Source organism: Embiotoca jacksoni, unplaced genomic scaffold (assembly GCF_022577435.1).
Source record: "Embiotoca jacksoni isolate LCO1_2020_lvr unplaced genomic scaffold, fEmbJac1.0.p SCAF_20, whole genome shotgun sequence".
In the NCBI taxonomy this organism is placed as follows: Eukaryota; Metazoa; Chordata; class Actinopteri; family Embiotocidae; genus Embiotoca; species Embiotoca jacksoni.
In genome coordinates, this window is record NW_027185341.1 from 8,772 (window position 1) to 30,682 (window position 21,911).

Here is a 21,911-nt window from a genome sequence, read left to right on the forward strand (position 1 = left end):
GTAGGGTTTTCTCACTAACTTTCACGGCTACTGTGGCTTTAAAGGATCTGAATACTTGTCCTCACACTGTTGCCCTCCCTCCTGTTGGAAACCCCCTGCTATAGCATTAAAATTGTTCTTAACTGAAAGTAAGGAGCTTGGCCCAAAACCAAAAACAAAGAGCCCCAGAAAACAAAACGGTGTCCACGCTCAGACGGGACACCAACAGTGAAACCTCCCCCCTGTGGAAATGCAGAATACAAACAGGTGAAAAATAAAATGTCCCACTGCACATGACACAGATATCAACCGGTCAACAAAATGCATACACGTTCTATACATTTGTTCCAGGCAGGCTGAGTTAGAAGTAAATCTGATTCAGGTATGAGCATATTGTAAAAAAAAAAAAAAAAAAAGAATTCCTGGTATTTTCCTTTGGCCTTGTTCTGTTACAGAATGGACTTCATGACAAACTACAATGACGCCAAGTCATGGAGAGGTCCCCGTCCCCTCTGACCCCCCCCCCCCTCCCCTACCTGCTGGCCTCAAACCTCCCCTTGCCCCCTACTTATATTTCAACCCACCTTGATGTACCTGTTTACTTGTCTGTGGGTGGTCCGGCTGGTACTAAAACAAATTCCCTCCTCCACCCCCACCCACCCACCTACACTGGCAGATCCAGGCATAGAGTACGTGTTTATCCGATTTCAGGAAACAGCTAAAGCTGCCTGCTTGTTTGTGTCCTGGGTATGAGTGAGGCAGAAAAGGATCAAGGGTGGGCACATGGGCGGAGGGGGTCATTCAGCAAAAAAAAAAAGAAAAAAGAAAAAAGAAAAGTCCCCTGGCCAGGCCTCAGGACCACCTAACCTGTGGCTTCTACTCCTGACCCCATAATGTGCGTGTGGGAGGGGGGATATTACCTTTTCGCAGACAGTGCTTCCCCATATTCCCTGACCCCACAGAGACATTACAGTGGGCAAATATAAAGCAGGGCTTCATGAAGCCTGAGCTTATCTGGGCTCTGAAAGTATGTGAGACATGCCTGGGAACAAAAGGCCGTCTCTGAGCCTGGGAGCAGGCCAAGGGGATCTCTTTCAGCGGCCACAGATTGCCCTGTGTTTTCTTAATTGACAGACCCCAGCCACATTTGATAGAAATGACATGCAGCTGGCAGGCAGCCCCGGCCTTCCAGGTAGACCACCTTTCAGCAAGAAAATTGTCCTCAATCTACTTCATAAAGAAGTCTGATGGAGGTCTCTCGGTCTGCGTCATATACACATATTGTGCTGTGGTAGGTTCGCCGCGCTGTGGATTACACCTGCGTGGGAAAAGTTGGTTATTTCAGAGACTGGGGTCAACTTCCCAACGTCCGCCTGAACTCGACTAACGGGCTTCGGTGGCAAAACTTCACGAGGACGGTTCCGTATCAAAAAGAAACATATATTAGTCTACAGAACAAATATTTTAGTGGTAAGTGTTCTAATTGGGAAATCAGGTGCCCACATGTCGAAGCAGGTCCTTATTATAAATCTCAATGACTGTATTTTACACCTCTTTTTTACAGTTGTGTATATTTTCCTTTACATTACATGTCTTTTTTTTTTTTATCATATAACCATACTAATTCTACTGTGAATATGGTTTTCATCCACATTTGTACATATCATAGCTACTTTACCGACTCATTGTTGCTACATTCAATCACATTGTCCATTGTGCATTTTGCCTTGTATATTTTGAAGCATTCCAGCCTACTTAAACTGACCCTTAACTTTATTGTCCATTATGTAGATTTGTTTTTGCTGTTATTGTTTGTACCATCTTTGCAGATGTCAAACTGCATTATGTTTAATCATTACTTAGCAAAGCAGCGGCCGGTCTAATGTTAATGCTGGATTACAGTGGTTGGGTGAGGCTACATAAAGCTGTATGTTCCCTTTCTCCAGTCTGAGGAAAGCATGTCCTCAGCTGGCCAGATACAGAAGTGCACCCTCTGCTTCTATTTTTTTTTTTTTTTTTTTTTTTAAACAGACCTGTCAATCAAGCCTGAAAGATAAAACCAGACTTTATCTGTGTTAAGCTATTTAACATTTACCCTTTAATAAAAAAAAAAAACTGTAGGCCTTTATTTTTAGCTCATTTTTGAGAATAAATTCAGAGGGGAAAGTGATCCTCTTTTGACAATGCTATATTAAAATAACAATAAAACTACCTCTGCAGTATTCTGTAAGGAAATCTGTGTAAGTTCTTATAAATTTTGCAGAAACGGTGTGCTTTCTTTGAATTAAACATTTTATTCATGGTTTTAAAATCATACTTGTGTCCAATTTTGACTCGTGAATTATTTGGTGCCCGTCTTGTGTTGTTTTGTCTGCAACTCACTGTTAATGCCGCCAATTTGGTGAAGACGTTTCCTGGTTAAATAAAGGATGAATAAATGATAACAACTCGCATCTTTTCTCAAGTCTCACAAGTAACATCCAGAATACAGACATTTCTTAAAGACACAGGTATGACCTATAATAATCTCAGCAGGACTACGTTCGGGAGCTACGTTTCAGCTGCGTAATAAAGATCGCACCACTCTAAAACCAGAATTCTCATTCACTGTGGAGAGTGTCCTTCGTGGATTTTGTAATTCTTTCTATGTACTTGTTGGTTGACTGACTTGATATTTGTTTACCTGTAATCACCATTTGTTGTAGGCAGGCTGTGTGGTCTGACGTTATGTTCTCAGGCCTCACTTTAAAAAGAAATGTTGATCTCAACATGACTTCCACATTTAAAAAGTTACAAGACTCGCTCAAAACATACACTGAGAAGTCTTTTTAAAAAAAAATATATATATCCACTAGAAGCTCAGCTTTATGCATTTCCATCAACAGATTAAGTACAGTACCTTCCTCGGCACTGACCAATTAATCACAGGGATGCCCCAGTAATGACAAACAACAAAATAAACTGCCAAGATGCTTTGGTCACGGCACATATTGTCAAATTCTCTTGTGTGCATTTAGAAGCCGGGCATCCCAGAGGCCTGAACTCCACAGAGAATAAAAAGGGCCCATATGGCAACCATGTCTGAAGCCCACCCCCCTCGATCCACCCAGACTGATTTCCCATCCGGTGGAGGAAAAAAGGATTTCAGGGTGCCAAACGGTGTTGGTCCCCAGTGGATATTAGTGGGCCACGGAAGATAAGAAACTACCCATCCCAGACAGCCACTTCCATCAGCAGATAAGAGCAGAAAAGGCCCCCAGTTCCACCTGAACCTCCACTGATCCACTGCAGACCCGGTGTACTGTGACTTTAAGCTCACAACATCCAATATACTATTCTTGTTTTTCCATCAGCTCATCGTAATTACTGCTTGCTAATCAGCGAGGGACATATATGTCAAATATAGCTTCAATTTTGTTTATATTAGTATTATTAATTTCATGGGCAGGTTGGTGTTCAGAGCATTCTGATCGACCTATTTGTCTATTTACACCTCATATCATGAACGGCTCACATGAACTTGCAAATGTACAAATGCAGATGTGAAGAAAACATTCTCACTACACACACTTTCACAATAATCCTGCAGCCATAACACATGATCAGAGATGTGGGACATTTTACTAAAGAGTACATTACTTAAATCGTAATTTAAGGGAAAAAAAAAAAATATATATATATATATATATATTTAGTATAAAGCTGTTTAATGACATTGAAATTATTATTAAAATGACAACATAGTTGCTTGTTTGGTTGTACCATACCTCACCAAACTCTCACTGATATTAACACAAGCAATAATTAAGTCCGAATGTCTTGAATACCAAGTTTTCATATGTGGAGAAATAAAAATAAAAAAATGAGCAGTTATTTCTTCTTAGAGACCGCCTGATATATCAGCTGGCTGATTATATTTACTAATTTTACAGATATGTATTGGTAAACGTCCCTGTTGGTCAATATGAAAACTTTTTTTTACAGAACATAACAAAGAAAGAGAGGCTCGGGGTAAATTCCCGATTTGTGTTTCTAAATAATAAATTACCAGTGAAGTTTGTTGTTTCCGTACACTGCTGTCAGTGTGGACAATAAACGGTGAAACATCCTGCTTTCATTACACGTCTTTGTCACAAGTCTCACAAGCATTTAATAACCACATCAGTTCCACGTGTGTTTATGTATGCAAGCATACGGAGTACATAAAGAACATCAGCCAATCTCCGATTTTGTCTACTCCTGAACGTTGGTATCGGCCTCTTCCAATTGTTCTTAAAACAAACAATTCACCTCTTTACTCTGGAGGTGTCCATATAAAGTTGTAGGTTCCAGGTTTGTTTACATGTTTAATTGAAAGCCAAAGCATCTTGTTATTCGTTTTCACATTTTGTTACGAACTGTCGCCACGTGCATCTAAAACGAGACGAGCCGTGTATTCAGGCTTGATTTCAAAAAAGTTGAAATAGTGACTGCAGTTACACCACGACACTTTACAAGTATAAAAAAATATATATCATTAGAACCTGTAACGGTGATATAATTTGACACCGTGAAGGGCGTTGGGGAGATCGTGTTGTGTTGCTGGTGATTCATCGCCTGGTCTATGAAGCATTGTTTTTGGTGTCAGCAGTCTGCATCAGTTTTTGCTTTCCCTTTACTGAAAGCTCACAAATCCCGCTAAAAAGGACTCTTCCGTCGACTGCGTCAGTGTTAGTTTGTGTACAAAACTCCGCGTCAGCAAAAACGGAATTAAATAAGAACCGCAGCTCATGTTAAGAGCAGAAATGAGTCAAAACTTCGCGCGAGTAGCCCTTCAACATGCAATACTTTCGCATGGAGACTTCAAAACTCTCATAGTCACGCTTGACGTGACATTTCCATTGCAACTGTATACCGTACATCAACTACCGCGTCAACTACAACTGCTCCGTTGTTCAAACTAAAACTAACAGCACTGTAAAACAAGTGCATTGTCTTTTAAAAAATAAAATAAAATTCCGAAGCGGCGAAACTCTCCCTGTGAAACTTTCTACTTCAAGAAGTCTGACTCTAAAAAGCATGAAAAGGACCGATCGTGAAGCCTTCCAGGCCTGGCTGGCGCACACTGACATGATGCTCCATATTATTTAACAATGAGGACTCCCGACCAGACTGTCACTGTGCTGATCCTCTCCGCAGCTGCCGTTCTACACAGGGAACTTTTTCTTTTCTTTCTCCCCCCCCTCCCTCCGAGGCACACCAACAGGGCAGAGTGGGCAATTTTCGGGCAAAAGATGGGTCACAACTTCCCTCCCCTGCTCTGCAGATGCTGGTCGGTTAATGAAGTAACAACAAATTGGGCCGCAGACTAATTTGGAGTGGCGTTTCTTGGCCCCTCTTGGCCCGTAGAGATGTGTTTCATTTTCTCTTATCAGTGATTCAGTCATGTGGATTTACGCATGGACGCCTCTGTCTCCCCCGATCGCTGCGCTAATGGAAACTTCGTTAATGTCATTAATCTACGGGCCGGGACAAGTACTAAACACATATTTTGCTGTTTGTGCTCCATTTGTCAAATGATACTAAGAGCTTCCTTTATGTCAGAGTTTGTACATCAGGCGAGACAGAAGAAATGAGACGGAGAAGAGAGAACTATTGAGACGTTGTGGTGATATTTTGGTTGGGCTTTTTTTTTTTTTTTTTTTTTTTTTTTGAACAGTTCAGGTGATATTAATGCAATTGAGGCTTCCAGCGTGAAGACTATAAATTATCATCCGCCTGTACAAGTAAGGAGTACAGTGCCACCGATTTTCAGTCGTCTTTCTTCATCTTAAATCCGATCTCTGTCTCACTGCGCGGTGAAAGATGAGGCAGCCTCGAGCATCTTTCAGTGTCCGCTAAGCATAACAAGATGTGATCTGTGATTACGCCACAACGCTGAACTCTGATCTCTGCTGCCTGGAGGACACGAGTTCAACACAGTTACTTACAATTTAGCAGCCCAGATTAGTCAGAGGGCAAAATGCTCCTGCCAGGACGAATCCTCATCACCCTTATTGTGTACGTATTATCTATTAGGTAAATCAGTGTGCTTAGATTGTAACCAAATTGAGCGTAGCTACGCAACTTGGCCTCAGGGTGCGCGGCCTCGGGTTGCCTGGGTGACAGAAAGCTTGAGGTCAGACAGGGACACTGTCCGGATGAAGGTCACCCGTCCAACAGCAGGACTAAAAGCCGAGAGTGGGGGAATGCACCTGCTTTTAAAAGGACTAAAAGAACCATTACATTACAGATGTCTGGGGAAATTAAGTGAACAGGAAGCTCCAAAACGCAAACTTAAGAGCTTGAAAGAGCTTCAATAATATACGGCTGTTCCAGCTGTAGACAATACCATGTATACTACAGTGATCCCCAAACAGCCGGTACTTCAATGCCAAGATCACCGTTTCCTGGGAAAATCTTTTTAAATGATTACATATGGGACATGAGGAGTAACGTCAAAGATGAAAAGAGTGGGAACAACTGCTGCACTGCTGTCAACCCATCGTACAGCAATGTATGTGTGAGCTGTAAGCACAGATATTGGTTAAACTCTCAGGACAAAGTGTGCGACAAACAAAGTGCGAGTCAACTACAATACGGCTACAATAGCTTTAAGGCCATTAATGAGCTATTTTTGCTGAAATAATTTACTATCTAAACAATAAGATGTCCCATAACAGTTCCCAGAGGTCAACAGGACATCTTCAAATTGCTTAATTTGTCCAATGCACAAACTATACAAAAGTATTCTCTAGTAGCAAAAAAATAAAATACGATATTTGCCGGGACCTAATTGACTATTCATCTCACAGCGCCACGCATTTGTTTTCCGGAGCCTGGCAGCAACACGTTCTTCTTCTCCTCCCGTTCTTCTTAACGGCAAACAGCTTTCGAGTAAATCACCACCACCTTCTGGTGGTAGTAACCCATTACTATTAGGCGCCTTTAAAAACAGGAGAAATAAGACGATAGTCGCTTTAAACGACTATAATTTTCTAGTTATTAAGGACTATATAAAAATCGGGACCCATTCCTAATAACAAACGAGTAAATTTGCACATTTAAGAAGCTGCAAACAATGAATGTTTGATATTTTTGTTCAACAAATAACATAAATGATTAATCGACTGTCAGCACTCTTGTTTTTGTTTAATTTTCTGCTGATTAACCAACCAATTAATTTATTAACAGACAAATCATTTCGGCACAAATGGCAGCCAGAAAACACAGCTACATAAAGACAGCATTAGTCCAAAAAAATTTTAGTTTTATGAAAACAAATTTTACAAAGTTACTACGTCTGCCGCAGTCCATAATTTTCCACCACCCATTGACACTTTTTCTGATTCTCTGACATATATGGGATTTTCCCAGACAATAAGTGGCCGCATTCTCCAGCCAAGCAGTGAATAGTTGAGTCACACTGGCTGTGATACTCTATTCATTCAAACAAAATGACAAAAATGTCTTAATGAAGAGATAAGCTGTGAGTTCTAACTAGCTGACCATGTGCTTCCTGTCCAGTCTGCGGTTAGAAGCACAGTAATTAGGAAGATGCTAATGGGTCTGACAGTTGTGAGTCCGAGGAAAGCTTCAAATGTCGCTTCAATTAGACAGCGGCCTTAAGACATCTTGTGTGCCATCATCGTTCATTTAAGTTTAAAAAAATAAAAAATTTAAAAATTTAAAAAAATTACAAATGTCTATCCTGGTTCTCCACATAGTAATCAATTTTTTCTTTTAATAAAGCCTCAGATCCATGACACACATATGAATCCTGAGGCGGTAGTTAATTCATCAGCATCTACCTCCAAATACATCAACACCTCTGAAGTCTTTCAAAACGTAGCCACTCAGACTCTAAACATACATGTTTATTCATGCTGATTTTTAAAATCCGACATTATTTCCTGCTTGGTTGATTGAGACTTTGATGGCCACGCTCACAAAGGTACTGTGGTGTCGTCATTAGTTATGCTTCTCTGGTGGCCAAAAGATGGATCCTTAAGTCCCGGGATCCAATAAGGTTGTATATGAATGGTTGGAGGAGATAAACTACATCAAATAAATGACAGAAAGACTCATTCACTGATGGAAGACGGGAGTGGGGGGAGGAGGGGGCGGTTAATTAAAAATATGAAAATGAACAAAATCTCACACAGTTTTGGGCCCATCTGAACAGCTACAGTAATTCTCCCTACACCTTATGTGGACTTCGTTTAATTAAAAGAAGGCTGAGAAGTATCCTTAACCAATTTCTGATTATTTTTTTTTTTTTTTAGCAGGATCTGGTTTGCACACCTGCCGAGGATGAAAATAATACTTTGCATTTATATAAATAACCAAAAATATTCTGATAATTCTTACTTTATTACTCAGTTGATTAATGTTGCATGAAAACTTCTCCCAAGTATGTTTTTTTTTTTTTTTTTCCTCAGAAGTAAATATGCTTTTATTTACAGTTAGCTTGCAGAAAAATGTAAATTTAAGTCTCTTGGTTAACTGGATGCTTTGTGACAGAGAACAAGTGGCAGCTAACCTGAATACATGAGATGAGTAGATAATCAAAAGGACAAAACTCTTTAGAAACACATATAGCCCCTAAAATCATTTCTTAAAAGGAACAATAAATGTAATTTCATAACATTTCCATGATGTTAAATCAAAGCATGTCCATATGCAGTTCAAAGCAGAGTAACAGTTATGCTGACATTTATCTTGAAATTATTTGTCATTTTGTCCAGTGTCTTCACACAGTCAACTAGTTACAAATTAGAAATGATCAGTGTTATTAATATAGTTGTGTGTATTTACCATTTGTATTAGAAGTTCATGCGGCTACGTATATGTGGGGAACGATGGTTGTGTTTGTCTGTGGCAGTATTGTGTTTTTGTTTTGTTTCGTCGAGTGATACTTCCATACAACGATGTTATCTGATGGACCTGAGAACACTCGGCAGAATAAGGAAAGATTGAGTGTTTGTCCTTGTCATGCACTTTAAAAACAATACAACCAATTTGAATTGTAAATAGATATTTAATTGCTATTGTGTATGTTTGGAGTAGCAAACACTAGTACAAAAACTGTCCGGTTTTTTTTGTTGTTTTTTTTGTTATTCCTGTCTGTCAGAAAAGAATCGTGTCTCTCTGGGATTAAAAATCAGATTTGAAAGAAAAGGGTGCAAAACAGATTTACGAGAACAAAACCAAGTCCTGATTCAAAACCATAACTAAGAGTCAGATCGGTTCCCAGCCTGCACTTAAGAGGAGAACATGACGGCATTAACTGGCCTTTTTCCACTGAAAACCATTGTGATATGTCGCAGTAAGGGGCAGCGCAGGTCAGTTTCAGGGTCCAGGTCTTCGTGCACGCTGGGTCACCGTCACAAAGTCGTGACTTCGGGACTGTGCTGACTTTTTAAAAATAACTGTGCGTAAAAGTTCATAAAAGCGCATTTGGCAATGTGCAGAGGACACCACGTTGAACGAGGACTTTGTTTTCCCCGATTACAATCAGGATCATTAGAGCACAGTGTTAATAGAAATTAGTCAATTAATCAAAATAGAGAATGGCTGGAATTATTTACTGTTGTGTTTGCGAGAATAAAACAAATTGGGGTCCACAGGGGAGGTTTCATGAAATAATAATCTATGTTCCTTTCTGGGATACTTGAAAACAACGGAGCCCGCGTGTTTTCTCCTACGACAAGTCTGCTGTGAGAAAAGCCCGCTTTTAGTCCCTTAATATGCAAACCAGCTGCCAGAGAACACATAGATGAAAGTCACAAACCTCTGAACAACATGCGTACCTTCCTCTAAACGAGGACTTTAATAGCAGACAGAGATTAGCCTTAGATTTATTCTTTGTTTGAAAAAGTGCAATATATTACACCGTGCCAGCAGCTACAACTGCATAGTGAACAGAATAAGCCAGCTTCTTTGTTGTGCCTTGGTATAAAATGATCAGTTGCTATTGATCAATAATTTAGACAAGTGCCAGATTATTGACAGGAAGACAAAATATGTTAGGCCGCCGATGTTTGAGAAATCCCCTCATACACTCAATCACTGGAACAGAAATTGCTCCATGGTATATAATATCGTAGCAGTGTTTCTTTCCCCCCGTGCAGATCAATGCTAATTGAGGTCCTACATGATGAATGTTGTCTGAAACGTTTTTTTTTTTTAACCCACCGACTGCTGGGCAGCAACTACGACCGGTTTACAGAATCTTTTTTTATACTTATTATAACTTTGTATTGTGTGCCAGTAACTGTGTAATTCCTTGTCATACATTACCACAAAAAAAAAAGAAAAAAAAAAAAGCCACTGCTCCATGCTGCACTATTCATTTGTTTTGAGGAGGAAAAGTGACGATGCTTACTCGACTAAACTTGCAAAAAAAAAAAAAATCTTGCTCCGTTTGGTTGAATGTGTGAATCTATCTACAGCACCATATGCAGCACGAATTGAAATTTCAAGCTTTGCCTTATAACTAATGACACTGTGAAGCCTCCTCTGGAGGGACGGCGGTACACTATGACGATCAGCACAGCCAACAGAAGGATGCCGGTCGATCCCTGAAGCCCTCCAAAACACAACTCTCGCGCTGCAAATTCAGCTCGTGGACAGCACACAGCAGATGGGGTAAACCATGCCATCAAGTGGAAAATAGACCTGTTGTGTTGTCACAGACAAGTTACATTATAGTCTGCCAATTGGACCACCAGAGGAAACGGTAAGAAGCATTTTTTTTTATTTTTTTTTTTATTTTTTAACAAGAAGCAGCAGCAACGGGGGGAAACATTAATTCTCATTGTGCATTCACTGCATCAGGTGTTAACAAGATCATAAAGCTTGTGTGTTTTTCCCCCACATCTGCCCAACCAGTCAAACATTAGACTTGTGCTTTAAATCTTAGAAAAAGAGAGGATAGTTTATGCTTATATACTCCTTATGTTGTATGGGGACATTTTTTTTTTTTTTTTTAACTGTAGACTGTCACTTTCATCTTCTATAGTTTAAAAGTCTCAAACAACAGAATAAAAAAAATAAAAAAAATTATCCTGACTCATTGCTGCCACCTTGTGTCAGCCGTGCGAACAACATTTCAAGTGCCTGTCAGGAAGATATGTGATTTATGAATCATATATGGCAGAAATTGAAACACTGATGGAGCAAATTTGCTTATTGCCCTTAAAGATAGGTTGTATTATTTAATAAACATGCAATATTTGTCTATGACAGGCATTACGATCATACACGAAATATACACAAACATGAATATGAAAGACAGTAATGTCCAACTCGAGTCCCAAAAGGGTTAAACTTCCTTTTATACTTTCGGTAAAGCAACCTTAAATTGCAGATGTGTCTGAAATGTTTTGCATAAATAAAATTGCCTTACCTCGTCAGTGATATCTTTGGAGCATTTGGGTGTCTTTAGCCGCCGCTAGCTTCCGCTGAGCTCGCTCTCCTTCAGAGAGATAAACATTCACTTCCCTGCTCTCTAATCGGCCAAAGAGTTCAACGAGGTACCGGTCCATCGTCGTGTTTGATGTTGCTGTTAGTTGTTAATTCTGGCCCGCTTGGTTTTTCCATTACCGATGGCTTCATAAAGAAATCTGAAATTGGTGTGAGCCACTTCGCCATTTGTTTGAGCGTTGCCGTCTGTTAAGAGTTCCCGAAAGTCGAACTTCCTACGTCATTTCCGCCCAGACTAAATGTTTGAAGATAAACTATTAACCTATATATTAATATATATATATATATATATATATATATATATATATATATATATATATATATATATATATATATATATATATTTATATCGTTACAATATAAACATAACCAACACAAATTAAAAAAAAATTAAAAACTTTTTCATTTACGTAGTTTAATTGAGAGGCATGCTGGTTCTTGACTATCCGCCAGGGGGTGCTGTACTCTGCACATCGCTACTTCTCACGGTCTCGTGTGTCAATTAAAGAGGCAAAGTTTATCGTTAACTAAACCTCCGCAATGCTTAGACAGTATCCTCTTGTACTTGACAATTATTGAAATTGGAGGAGTTGTGCTATTTATTGCAGGTTACATGTATGAGAATTGTCAAATTGTTGGGTTCCTCTCTCTGTATAATGTTGTAAAGTTCTGTTGTAAGGACTTTATTGTGTTGAGTGGCCTGAAATAACCTATTGTGTTGTGATTTGGCATTATATAGATGAAATTTACTTAAAGTGAATATATGATCCAAATTGTGCTCATTTTGACTGAAAATTAGAGGAAATGTTGGTCTGGGGATGTAGTTGGAAAAAAAAAAAAATCAACATTCCCCTTCATTTGCATAAAACCAAAAACACTACCAAGAGTATTTTTTTATTGTCTTTTGGTATAAAACCGATTGCAGTTACTTCTACGTAGTGAGGTATGCACCTTTTAGATTATGAAAAATTGTATCAAATTAGTACTGTTAAAGATCAGGGAATCAGTAGGAGATGAATTGTGCATAAGAGTTGACTCCACAGCTGTTTTATACCTTGATATTCAGTATAAAATTGACAAAAGTCCTTTCTGTGGTACTGTACAATTTAATGTTCCTTATATAACTCATATACTGTATCACAGGGCAACCGTATCTTAACAGGTACTTTTTACAAAATTCATTTGAGAAACTCAGTGGGAAACCGTCATAATAAAAATCCTATACTTATTTCAAACAAGTGCTAAGGCTATGCATTTATTAACAATATGAATTAAAAGGTTAGTTCACCCACACCACATTAAAAAAAGAGAAATATTTTTTTCCACTCAGGGTATATCTAGCCATGACGATCGTCTCATGGTTTTCACTGACAGACTGCTCGGGACATTGTCTCTGGAAGACACGTGGTCGGCACCGCGAACAACATGGCATTCACTTTCATTGTGTGTTAGCGGCAGCAGACGTCTCAGCAGTGGAGATAATGAAGCTTTGACAAATAAAACCAAGTGGTGACACAAAAAGCAGTGCTCAGTGAGAGAATGCTGTTGCGTGATTTGGATAAAGTGACCCTTTAAGCTGGCACAATCATGCAAAACAAAATGTTTAATTCAACTCAAACATTTTTTTAATGTTTCTAAATGAAACATAAGATAACTGCAGTACTTAGTTAAAAAAAAAAAAAAAATAACAACAAAATACACTGTACTTTGGTTAGAACCGCTTTTCTATAAAGCCACATTATGACAACACCGAATGATTAAGGAAAAGTGCAGTGACATCTTTTGGATACGAGGCCACAATTCTTAAAAGTACATGGCTTCATTCAGTCATTTGCAAAACACTTATTTTCAGCTTTAATTTGCATCGTTGATTGTGTTTTGTTTTTTTTTTGGATGCAAATTATTTTGCCACACAAACTTGAGTGCAATTCATCCAGGTCTTCTTGAAATGTCTTGATATTTTTTACAAGAACCACTCTCACGTCCGTGTGACGCAGGAGAATGTCTCACGGTTGTTACGAAGACACCTGTAACCAAGTAATACTCACAGTAAAAAAACAATAATCAACTGTCACTGTCATTCTTATCAAAACAAACTAGTAATGAGTTCACTGTGCTTGAGTTGAGTCTCGACAAGTGTATAGACAAATATTGTCAGAAACTAATATGATATAGTACAGATACAGCTGCTCTTACCTTCCTGTGTGCTCTTGTTGGACAGACAGACTGCCCTCTGGCTAGATCTGAAGATTGATAAAAGGAGCGAACCCCAAGACATCCTGAAGAAGTACCAGTGCCCTCTGTAAAGGCGGTTCAACATCAATCACTACATTGCGCTTCCGTAAAGGATCGAGGCTTGACTCCGTTACGTTGTGACAGTGATTCACCTTCAGGGACTGCAGCTTCGGGCAATACTCTGCAAGAGTCCTGTGAGCACAGCGTGCACGAGACATTATGGATGGGTGAAGAAGTGACGTGGTGCATGTCAAAGTGAGATTAGGGATGGTAAAGTTGGGAGTAGACTTGAAAATAAGATATCATATATACCTGATGGACTGGTTCCTGACCCGCAGGCAACCTGTCAGGTCCAGCTGCTCCAGGCCCCTGCAGTTCTTGGCCACGTCTTCGACTGACTCGTCGGTAATGTTGGCATTGACTGCCAAAGATAGAGACCTCAACTGCAAACACTTCTTGGCCAGGTAGCAGATGGCGTCGTCCTTCAGCTGGCGACAGGCGGTGAGGTCGATCGAATGCAGCCCCCCGCAGTGGTCCGCCAGGCTGCGCAGGGACAAGCTGTCCACCCACTCGCAGTGCGCCAGGCCGAGGTGCTGGAGGTTCGTGCAGCTCAAGGACACAGCCACCAGGGAGTGACGGGTGAGCCAAGCACACCCGCTCATGTCCACTCGCTGCAGATGCTGGTTCTGGCCGATAACCGGCAGCAGCTCCTTGTCCGTCACCCAGCCCGAGCAGTTCTGCAGTGCCAGGTTCTGGAGAACTTTGTTGTCCTTTAACATGGAGCAAAATGCCTCCTTGGGAATGCATGGTCCTACCTGTAAATATCACGACAGGGCAGGTAGCAGGCTTCCTCTGGAGCATGTAATGCAGCTAGAAATACCTCTCAACATGTATGCATAGGTTATAAAAAAAAATAAACCTCTCATCTGTACTTACCGGGGACAGATCAAAAGTCCTGCAGTTGGAGAGGTACACCTGGATCAGGCTGTGGAACTGCTTGCTCACCCTCTGCAGGCTGACAAGGTGTTGCAGTGGCAAGTAGCACAGGATATGTGGAACAACGACATCCTCCCAGGGCAAGTCCAAGAGATGACATCTGCTGAAGTGCGAACTTGTTACAGCTGAACTTTGATACTTACATACCATGTCTGATTCAGGGCTTAAACGGGAACAACCGTAAACACGTTTCAATAAAAAAACAAACGCTTTAAAAAAAAAAATTTTAAAGTCTGAAATATTGACGGTATTTTACATCCGCAAAAGAGCCTGTTTCGGTAGTTTTGTCATCGCCATAGCTGCCGTTAATAAATGGGACCAGCTGCATGTCTGGTTGTTGTTACTCGCAGGCTATCGCTGTTAGCCGAGATGCTAACCTGCCGGGGCCACCAATCCAGCTGCTTTTTTTTTTTTACAAATAAAACTCCCTTTAAAAGAGACTTACGTTCGGATCATAGCTTCTTCATCCATGACGAGCCGGCTATGTTATACAGCGTTTATAAGGATGAGTTGTTCTTCACATAGATGCCAAAATAGCGTGTTTTCCTTTAGCATCTTGCAAAGCGTTTGAGGTGCAACCCAAACCCAAATGGTGCCTTCAGGGACTGTGGGAAGGATATACATTAAGTGTAAAAAGGCGCATGAAATGTCCCAAAACGTTACACATTTCATATAATGCAGCATTTTGAAAAAGAAGCAGGCAACAGTTGACAGCTCACACAGTCAAACCGTTATGAAAAGTTAAATATTATCTCTTGTGTCTCTTCTTGTCTTTGATTCATTGCGTTTGTGAAGTACAAATTGTCCAATTCTGCGCTGCTGGTCTTTTCTCTAAAACAACAACAAACATCAACCTTTCAGCCCGTAAACTTATGACAATTTGCCACTCAAAATTGAGACAATTCAGATTTTTTTTGGTGGAGATATTCACGGTTATTTGGGTCAAATAGTATCAAGGACATTAAAGTTTACAAGGAATAATTGAACGCAGCCGTTTTAATTTTCCGTGTCTCTGTCAATAATAATGTTCAAGGCAATTTATACATTGATTCGCAATAACGATTATAAAATAATTCCTTGTAATGATTTAGAAAGGCCTCCAATATTCTTACAATCACTGATTTGCGAGCCTCCGTTGTTTTCATGCTGATTTGTTAAAATACGTTTTGACAAAATATTGTCACCAGTAGCAGGTGGGGGGTACAGTAAGGTCGCATTTTACTGCTGTTGTTAAGACTTGTTTTTGTAACTGTAAATTGTGCAGAAGAAAGGATGCAGCCACAATGATATAATCTGCTGCAGGCACAAATGTGTTTATTTTCAATATTTGATTTCCTAATTCCGGTTTGTTGCCACCGTCCCGATACGAGATGAACAACTTTGTCCATCCTGCCTGCTCACCTCTGCCCAGAGGAACAATGAAGTCAGTCACGCTGAACAACTGCTGACCCACGAGTTATGTATCAGTGAATGAGACGAGCCAACAGGACAGCTGAGTGAATGCTCACTCCTTACTGACTGCAGTCCCGTATGCAAGCTACAGAACAATCATGGCGAATAAATCAGTCTATGATTTCTCTGCTGAGACCCTGGATGGACAGCCGGTTCCGCTCAGTAACTTCAGGGGCAAAGTGCTTCTCGTCGTCAACGTTGCCACCTTCTGAGGGTCAACAATAGAGGAGGTAAATACTCTGCGAGCCTACTGACTGATTACAGACAGACCGCATTCTCTCACAGCTCACAGCCATGTCCAGTCATTTGTATTGAAGGTCTGTGGGTTTTTGTGTCCTGTTCTCTCAGTACCATCGACTGAATGCACTGATGGAAATGTTTGGCGACCTCAACTTCACTGTTTTGGGATTCTCCTGCAACCAGTTTGGTCTTCAATCTCCCGGTAGCTTTACATTTACTTTTACATTTCAAATGTAATGCCACTTCATACTTATTTTTTAGACCAAATGGAAATGTTGTACTTTTTACACCACCACATTTATGTGACTGCTATATTTTACGGGTTACTTTTCAGATTCGGATGTTACCTACGTTAAATTTTTTTTTTTTTTTTTTTAAACATTCTTAGAAAACCCCCATTATTTAAAACTTTATGTCTACTTGAAGTTCCTTGTCATGTTTCAGATGCCTCTAACTTGTTAGCTGTTGGTGTGATTCTTCCTGTAAAACTATTAGATGGATCCATTTATGCTCTATATAGGGCCTGTATTTCACAAAACAGCAAAGATTCAGTCCACAACATATGAATACTAATTGGGCTTTTTTTTTCTTTTGCTCCATTATTCATCTTTTGACTCCCGATTAACTTGTTTGCGCTTTGGAGGGCAACCAGTGAACTGAACTACTAGTAAAGTTAAAATTAGCTCCACATTAAACTTTTACACTGATCAATATAATAAAAATACATAAAAATCTGTCACATGTACTTCCACTTCATTAAGGGATGTGAACACTTCTGTATATGTAGATTGTTTGATGAGCTGTATATGCTTTTGACAAGTTATTGTCAGAGTTGTGGATATTGTGGTTTTCATGAAACATATTTTTAAAACACATCAGCAAAAACTTGTTTTATCTTTGCAGAGGTGAACCACGAAACACTCAATGTTCTGAAGTATGTGAGACCTGGCAGGGGGTATGTGCCAAAGTTTCCTATCTTTGGCAAAGTTGAGGTGAATGGATTAAATGAAGAGCCTCTTTTCACCTATTTAAAGGTATACAGTATATTACAGTATGTAATGGAGGGTCTTCATGTATAATGTTATTGGATGGAATTACATTTCTGAAAACCCAAATACACTGTCCTTTCTTGTTTGCCGTAGGAATCTTTGCCATTCGTGAACCCTGTAATTGGAGACATGAAGAAATTCTACTGGACCCCGATCAAAGTCAATGACATTCGGTGGAATTTTGAGAAGTTTCTCATTGCTGCAAATGGCATGCCATTCAAACGGTATAGTCATAACCCATAGATCTCGAGGAAGTTGGTCTTGATTTGGCTTAATTATAACTGTAGGTTCCATATTTTTGCCTTTGCTGCAGGTTTGAACTCCACTGCCCCATTGAGAACGTGGAGAAGGACATAGCAGAACTTCTCTGATGGACTTTCTTCACGTCAGCGGTGGCAGAGTGACGATCCCCCAGTAAATGCATACGTGCACCTGAGCTGGATCTGATGGGAAGAGGAACAGGCCTTGGAGCGTCAGTGCATTCACTCTGAGAACAAGTTCCCTTCAGCCACTGGAGGAGGTTTCACGTCACTGTCACATTTCTCTTGAATATGATGGTGTCTGTTACTCAAAAGAATATGAATAAAAAAAGTATAAAACAATAGTCAAGTGGTTACAGTTACTTTTGTTGTTGGGATGTTGCTGTTTTATTTACTTTATATACTGGTTTTGTCCAGTGGTTCCCAAATTAGGGATTGGGCTGCTAGAAAGGGTCCCAAAATAAATCTAAGGGGTCATTAGCTGATTGATGGGAGGAGAAAGAAGAACACTAATGTTTGATGGACTTTTCTTCTATCTTAAATGGTGGTGTTAGAAGTTTGGAGGGGAAATGCATCTTTGGTGGCACTGCTGACAACTCAGACATCTGAGTTGTGACAAGGTGCCACAACTACACTGATTTTGTAAAAAGTCTCAAGACCAACAAGTTGGAAGTACCTGGTTGTTTTTTTTAGATATTTGTTCATATTTTTATGTACGTGACTTAATATGTATAGTTACCAGTAACTCCAGTGGTCAGATAAATATACTAGAGTAAAAGGTACAAGGTACTGGAGTTGAAGTACCAAGTAAGGAAATGGAAAATAGGCCTACCATTAAACTATGAGTACAGTTGGCCTAATTTTGTATCTTATTGAGTATGCTTATATGTGCTTACATGTACTTTTACATCGGTGCTACTTATAAGTTGATATTATCGTTGATTATATAAATACACGTCGTTGTTTTGAATGGTATGTTAGTATATATTTACAGATGTTCACTATGGAATTGGTCCTTATGCCGACCCATACTTCCAGCCTTTGCGCATGCGCACTTTTTAGTCTGTCAGACGGCAGCAGCCAGTAAACATGGCCGGTGTTGGCTTCCGACGCTGGGCCCAAGCCCTCTCTCAGGGAAAGGGGTCTGGCATTTCAGCCCTTTTGTCGGGAAGTAGAGCAGGTCAGTTGTGTTTTCGTCTCTGGTCACGCTGTTTAAGGGAGTTTTCCGAAGATACCCGTGACAGTTTAAAGTCTGAAGTCTCAAAATGGACGTAACCTTGACGTGCTAACGTTAGCTCAGGCTAGCTGAGCGGGTGGACGACGGTGAAAAGCGGACAAAACAACATTGCTGTTACTTCGTTACTTCATCAACCTGCGACCTTTTTTTTTATATATATAACTTTGTTCAGTCACACACGCGTGCGTTTCCGTTTCAGCCTCCGGCGTGTCAAAGGACAGTCTGCCCGGTCCTTACCCAAACACCCCCGAGGAGAAAGCTGCTGCCGCAAAGAAGTACAGCATGAGGGTTGAGGACTACGAACCGTATCCCGACAAGGGCGAGGGGTGAGCTTTATTTTGAAAGGGTCTTCCGTTCGCTGTTGGTAAGACTGCTTGTTTTCTCTGCAGTGCTAATGTAGATGCTGAAAAGGTGTGTTGCACCTCAGTCACGCGTATCTTACCAAGTGAATATAGTAGAAAAAAATAATAATAATAATAATAAACTACTGTTAAGCCACAAACAAAAAAAATGATTGCATAGATGGTGATATGTTGTCATTGTGTCTTTGCAGCTACGGTGACTATCCGCATCTACCGGATAGATCTCAGCATGAGAGAGACCCCTGGTACAAATGGGACCACCCCGACCTGAGGAGGAACTGGGGAGAGCCGGTGGGATGACTTGATGACATCCGCTGCCATTATTGTTGTGTTTTTAAAGAATACTCAGATATTTTTGACATTGCGTATACCATATTTTAGATTATGACCCAATAAGGTAAAAAAAAAAAAAGAATTGCTTCATGTGTTCTTGTTTTAAAAATACTAGATGTTTTGAATATGATAAAGCAGTATAAGTGCATATTTGAGAGATGATGTTGGTATTGGATGTTTTAACTCAAGCGTTGGCATCAGCCTCACAAATACATTAAATCTTCCCCCTACATTATTTGGCGATTTATTCGAATGCAATTGAACGTTTATACCGCAACAACAAGAGGCACACCATGTGCATAACAATGTAAAATCTCTACTCTGAAGCTTGCGTACATGCGTAATTATATCTGGACTGCCTGGGTGCGCCACTGTAGTTTCGACGTTGATTTTATCGGTGCAGATAATAGCATTAAAACCTAATCTCTGAAGTGAACCATAGCATTCCTCTCTTTCCACAATATTGCCTTTGGATATTTAGACAGTGTTCAGTTCAGTTTGGTTGCACAGAGGCACTGTTTTCCCCACAGAAGGCAGCGTTTCCATGTTGTCACCTACTGACTTACACGACAACATAAATGCTTCTGCCATTTTGGAATTACTAATTACAGTTAATCAATGATTTTTCTGTCTTATTTTTAGATGCACTGGCATTTCGACATGTTCATCAGGAATCGTGTAGACACATCTCCCAGTCCCGTTTCTTGGTCCACAATGTGCAAACAGCTGTTTGGTTTCATCGGGTTCATGTTGTTTATGTTCTACGTTGGGGAGAAATTCCCATCTTACCAAGCTGTTGTAAGTACACACAAGGATGAGTTTGGTTTTCTTACTATAGTCAACAGGTTTGAAACGGTTTGGCTTTGGTCAATTTTGAGATTTTTCTGGCTCAAGCTCACCCCGCTGGCTTGATGAATTGTTTTATTTGTGTAATTATTTTTATTTATGATTTTGTATTTATTTGGTTGTCTTGTTTGTTTGTTTTTTTTAAATCTAATTATCTCTTCCATTACCACCGTGTCAGATATGGTCAAAAACCCCAAAGTGGAGAGTTTAAACGTCTTTCTTTTCAGCTATTGCTTATAAAAGTCTAAATGTTGTTTTTTTTTGGCTGTGTAATGTTTACATTGACATTATTCATTTTGCCAGATGCACAGAGGTATGATTAAAATACATGTCCATGTATTGAGTAACTACCCAACAACAAGTTTTAACTCAGAAACATGTGATTAGGTTTAGCAGCTCTATTTTCTCTCCGATGTGGCTCAGCTGAGGAATGTGAGCTTTGATAGGTTTGTGTGGAAATGCTGTGTGAATTCTACTGGTGCATAGTGTTCATTTTTAAAGGTCTATCAGAGATCTATGTAGACATTCTTGGTAAGATCAATCCTGAGAGGGCTATGATGATTAAAATGCTTTTTGAAGAAAATATAGAAAAACATTTTAAGCAGGCTGGAAATAAAATGACCAATTTATTAAATATGTCAAAAATAAGAATTACATCTTTGCCTCACCATATCTTCTACATATTTTGTTATCTAAAAAAAAAACAATTTTTGATCACTAAAGAAAACTAAAGTTTTAGATTACTTACTTATTACTGATTACTGACTTAGGTCAGCTTTTTGTGAAAGAAAACATAACTAATAAATTGTTGGGATTTATTTTTTTTGTAATCTAGTTTTAATGATATCGATTGTGTCAGTTCATACATTTTTTTGTTTTTCTTGTCTTTACCAAGAGGATGCCAAATAGTATGATGTACAATAAGTTGTTATTTTCAGCTGGTGATATTTATACGAAACCAAACCAAAGACCCTGATTATTGTGTTCACCCCGTTTTGTTTTTCAGTCCTTCTGTGTTGATATTTTTACCAATGCGCTAAAAACAGCAAAACTACAATAAAAGCAGCTCTGTAAAATTATATTTATATATACATATATTCAGTAGTTAGTAAAAAAAAAAAAAAAAAGTGTATTTTAGCATGACTCTTTTTTTGTGCCGTATTACCCACAGAAAAAAATACTTTTGATTGTTTTTATATTTGATAACATGCACATTTTCATTAAAACATCCGTCTCTGTTTCAGGCACCGAAGCAATATCCCTACAACAACCTGCACCTGGAGAAAGGGGGAGATCCTGAAAAACAACCCGAGGAAGTCAAACATTATGAAATCTAATGACTAAAAGTCTATTCTGCTTCTGTATATATTTCTGTCAAGAATAAAAAAAAAAAAACGTATGTTAACAGTTAAAATTG

The 21,911-nt window shown here is 39.5% G+C and overlaps 3 protein-coding genes across 4 annotated transcripts; 2 read left to right on the forward strand and 1 right to left on the reverse strand.

Annotated features, from left to right (window-relative positions):
* Window positions 1-12,580: 12,580 nt before the first annotated feature.
* Window positions 12,581-15,306, reverse strand: fbxl15 (F-box and leucine-rich repeat protein 15). Of its 2 annotated transcripts, none has more exons than XM_069155372.1 (5): window positions 15,161-15,306; window positions 14,656-14,815; window positions 14,032-14,534; window positions 13,681-13,911; window positions 12,581-13,511 (listed from the first exon to the last, which is right to left on the reverse strand). In XM_069155372.1, the coding sequence occupies exons 1-4, from the start codon at window positions 15,184-15,186 to the stop codon at window positions 13,722-13,724; spliced, it is 879 nt and encodes a 292-aa protein (XP_069011473.1). In that variant the 5' UTR covers window positions 15,187-15,306; the 3' UTR covers window positions 12,581-13,511; window positions 13,681-13,721. The 2 variants fall into 2 exon arrangements, with proteins under 2 accessions (XP_069011473.1, XP_069011472.1); XM_069155371.1 differs by having other exon boundaries at window positions 14,656-14,818.
* A 935-nt stretch (window positions 15,307-16,241) lies between these two features.
* Window positions 16,242-17,977, forward strand: gpx9 (glutathione peroxidase 9). Its single transcript, XM_069156293.1, has 5 exons — window positions 16,242-16,397; window positions 16,516-16,609; window positions 17,311-17,441; window positions 17,550-17,680; window positions 17,770-17,977. Exons 1-5 carry the CDS (start codon window positions 16,266-16,268, stop codon window positions 17,825-17,827), a joined length of 546 nt encoding a protein of 181 aa, XP_069012394.1. The 5' UTR covers window positions 16,242-16,265; the 3' UTR covers window positions 17,828-17,977.
* Window positions 17,978-18,763: 786 nt separating this feature from the next.
* ndufb8 (NADH:ubiquinone oxidoreductase subunit B8) lies at window positions 18,764-21,908 on the forward strand. Its single transcript, XM_069155373.1, is given in 5 exon segments — window positions 18,764-18,896; window positions 19,153-19,279; window positions 19,507-19,606; window positions 20,291-20,446; window positions 21,739-21,908. Coding segments are annotated over 5 exon segments (609 nt in total). The 3' UTR covers window positions 21,832-21,908.
* Window positions 21,909-21,911: the final 3 nt, after the last annotated feature.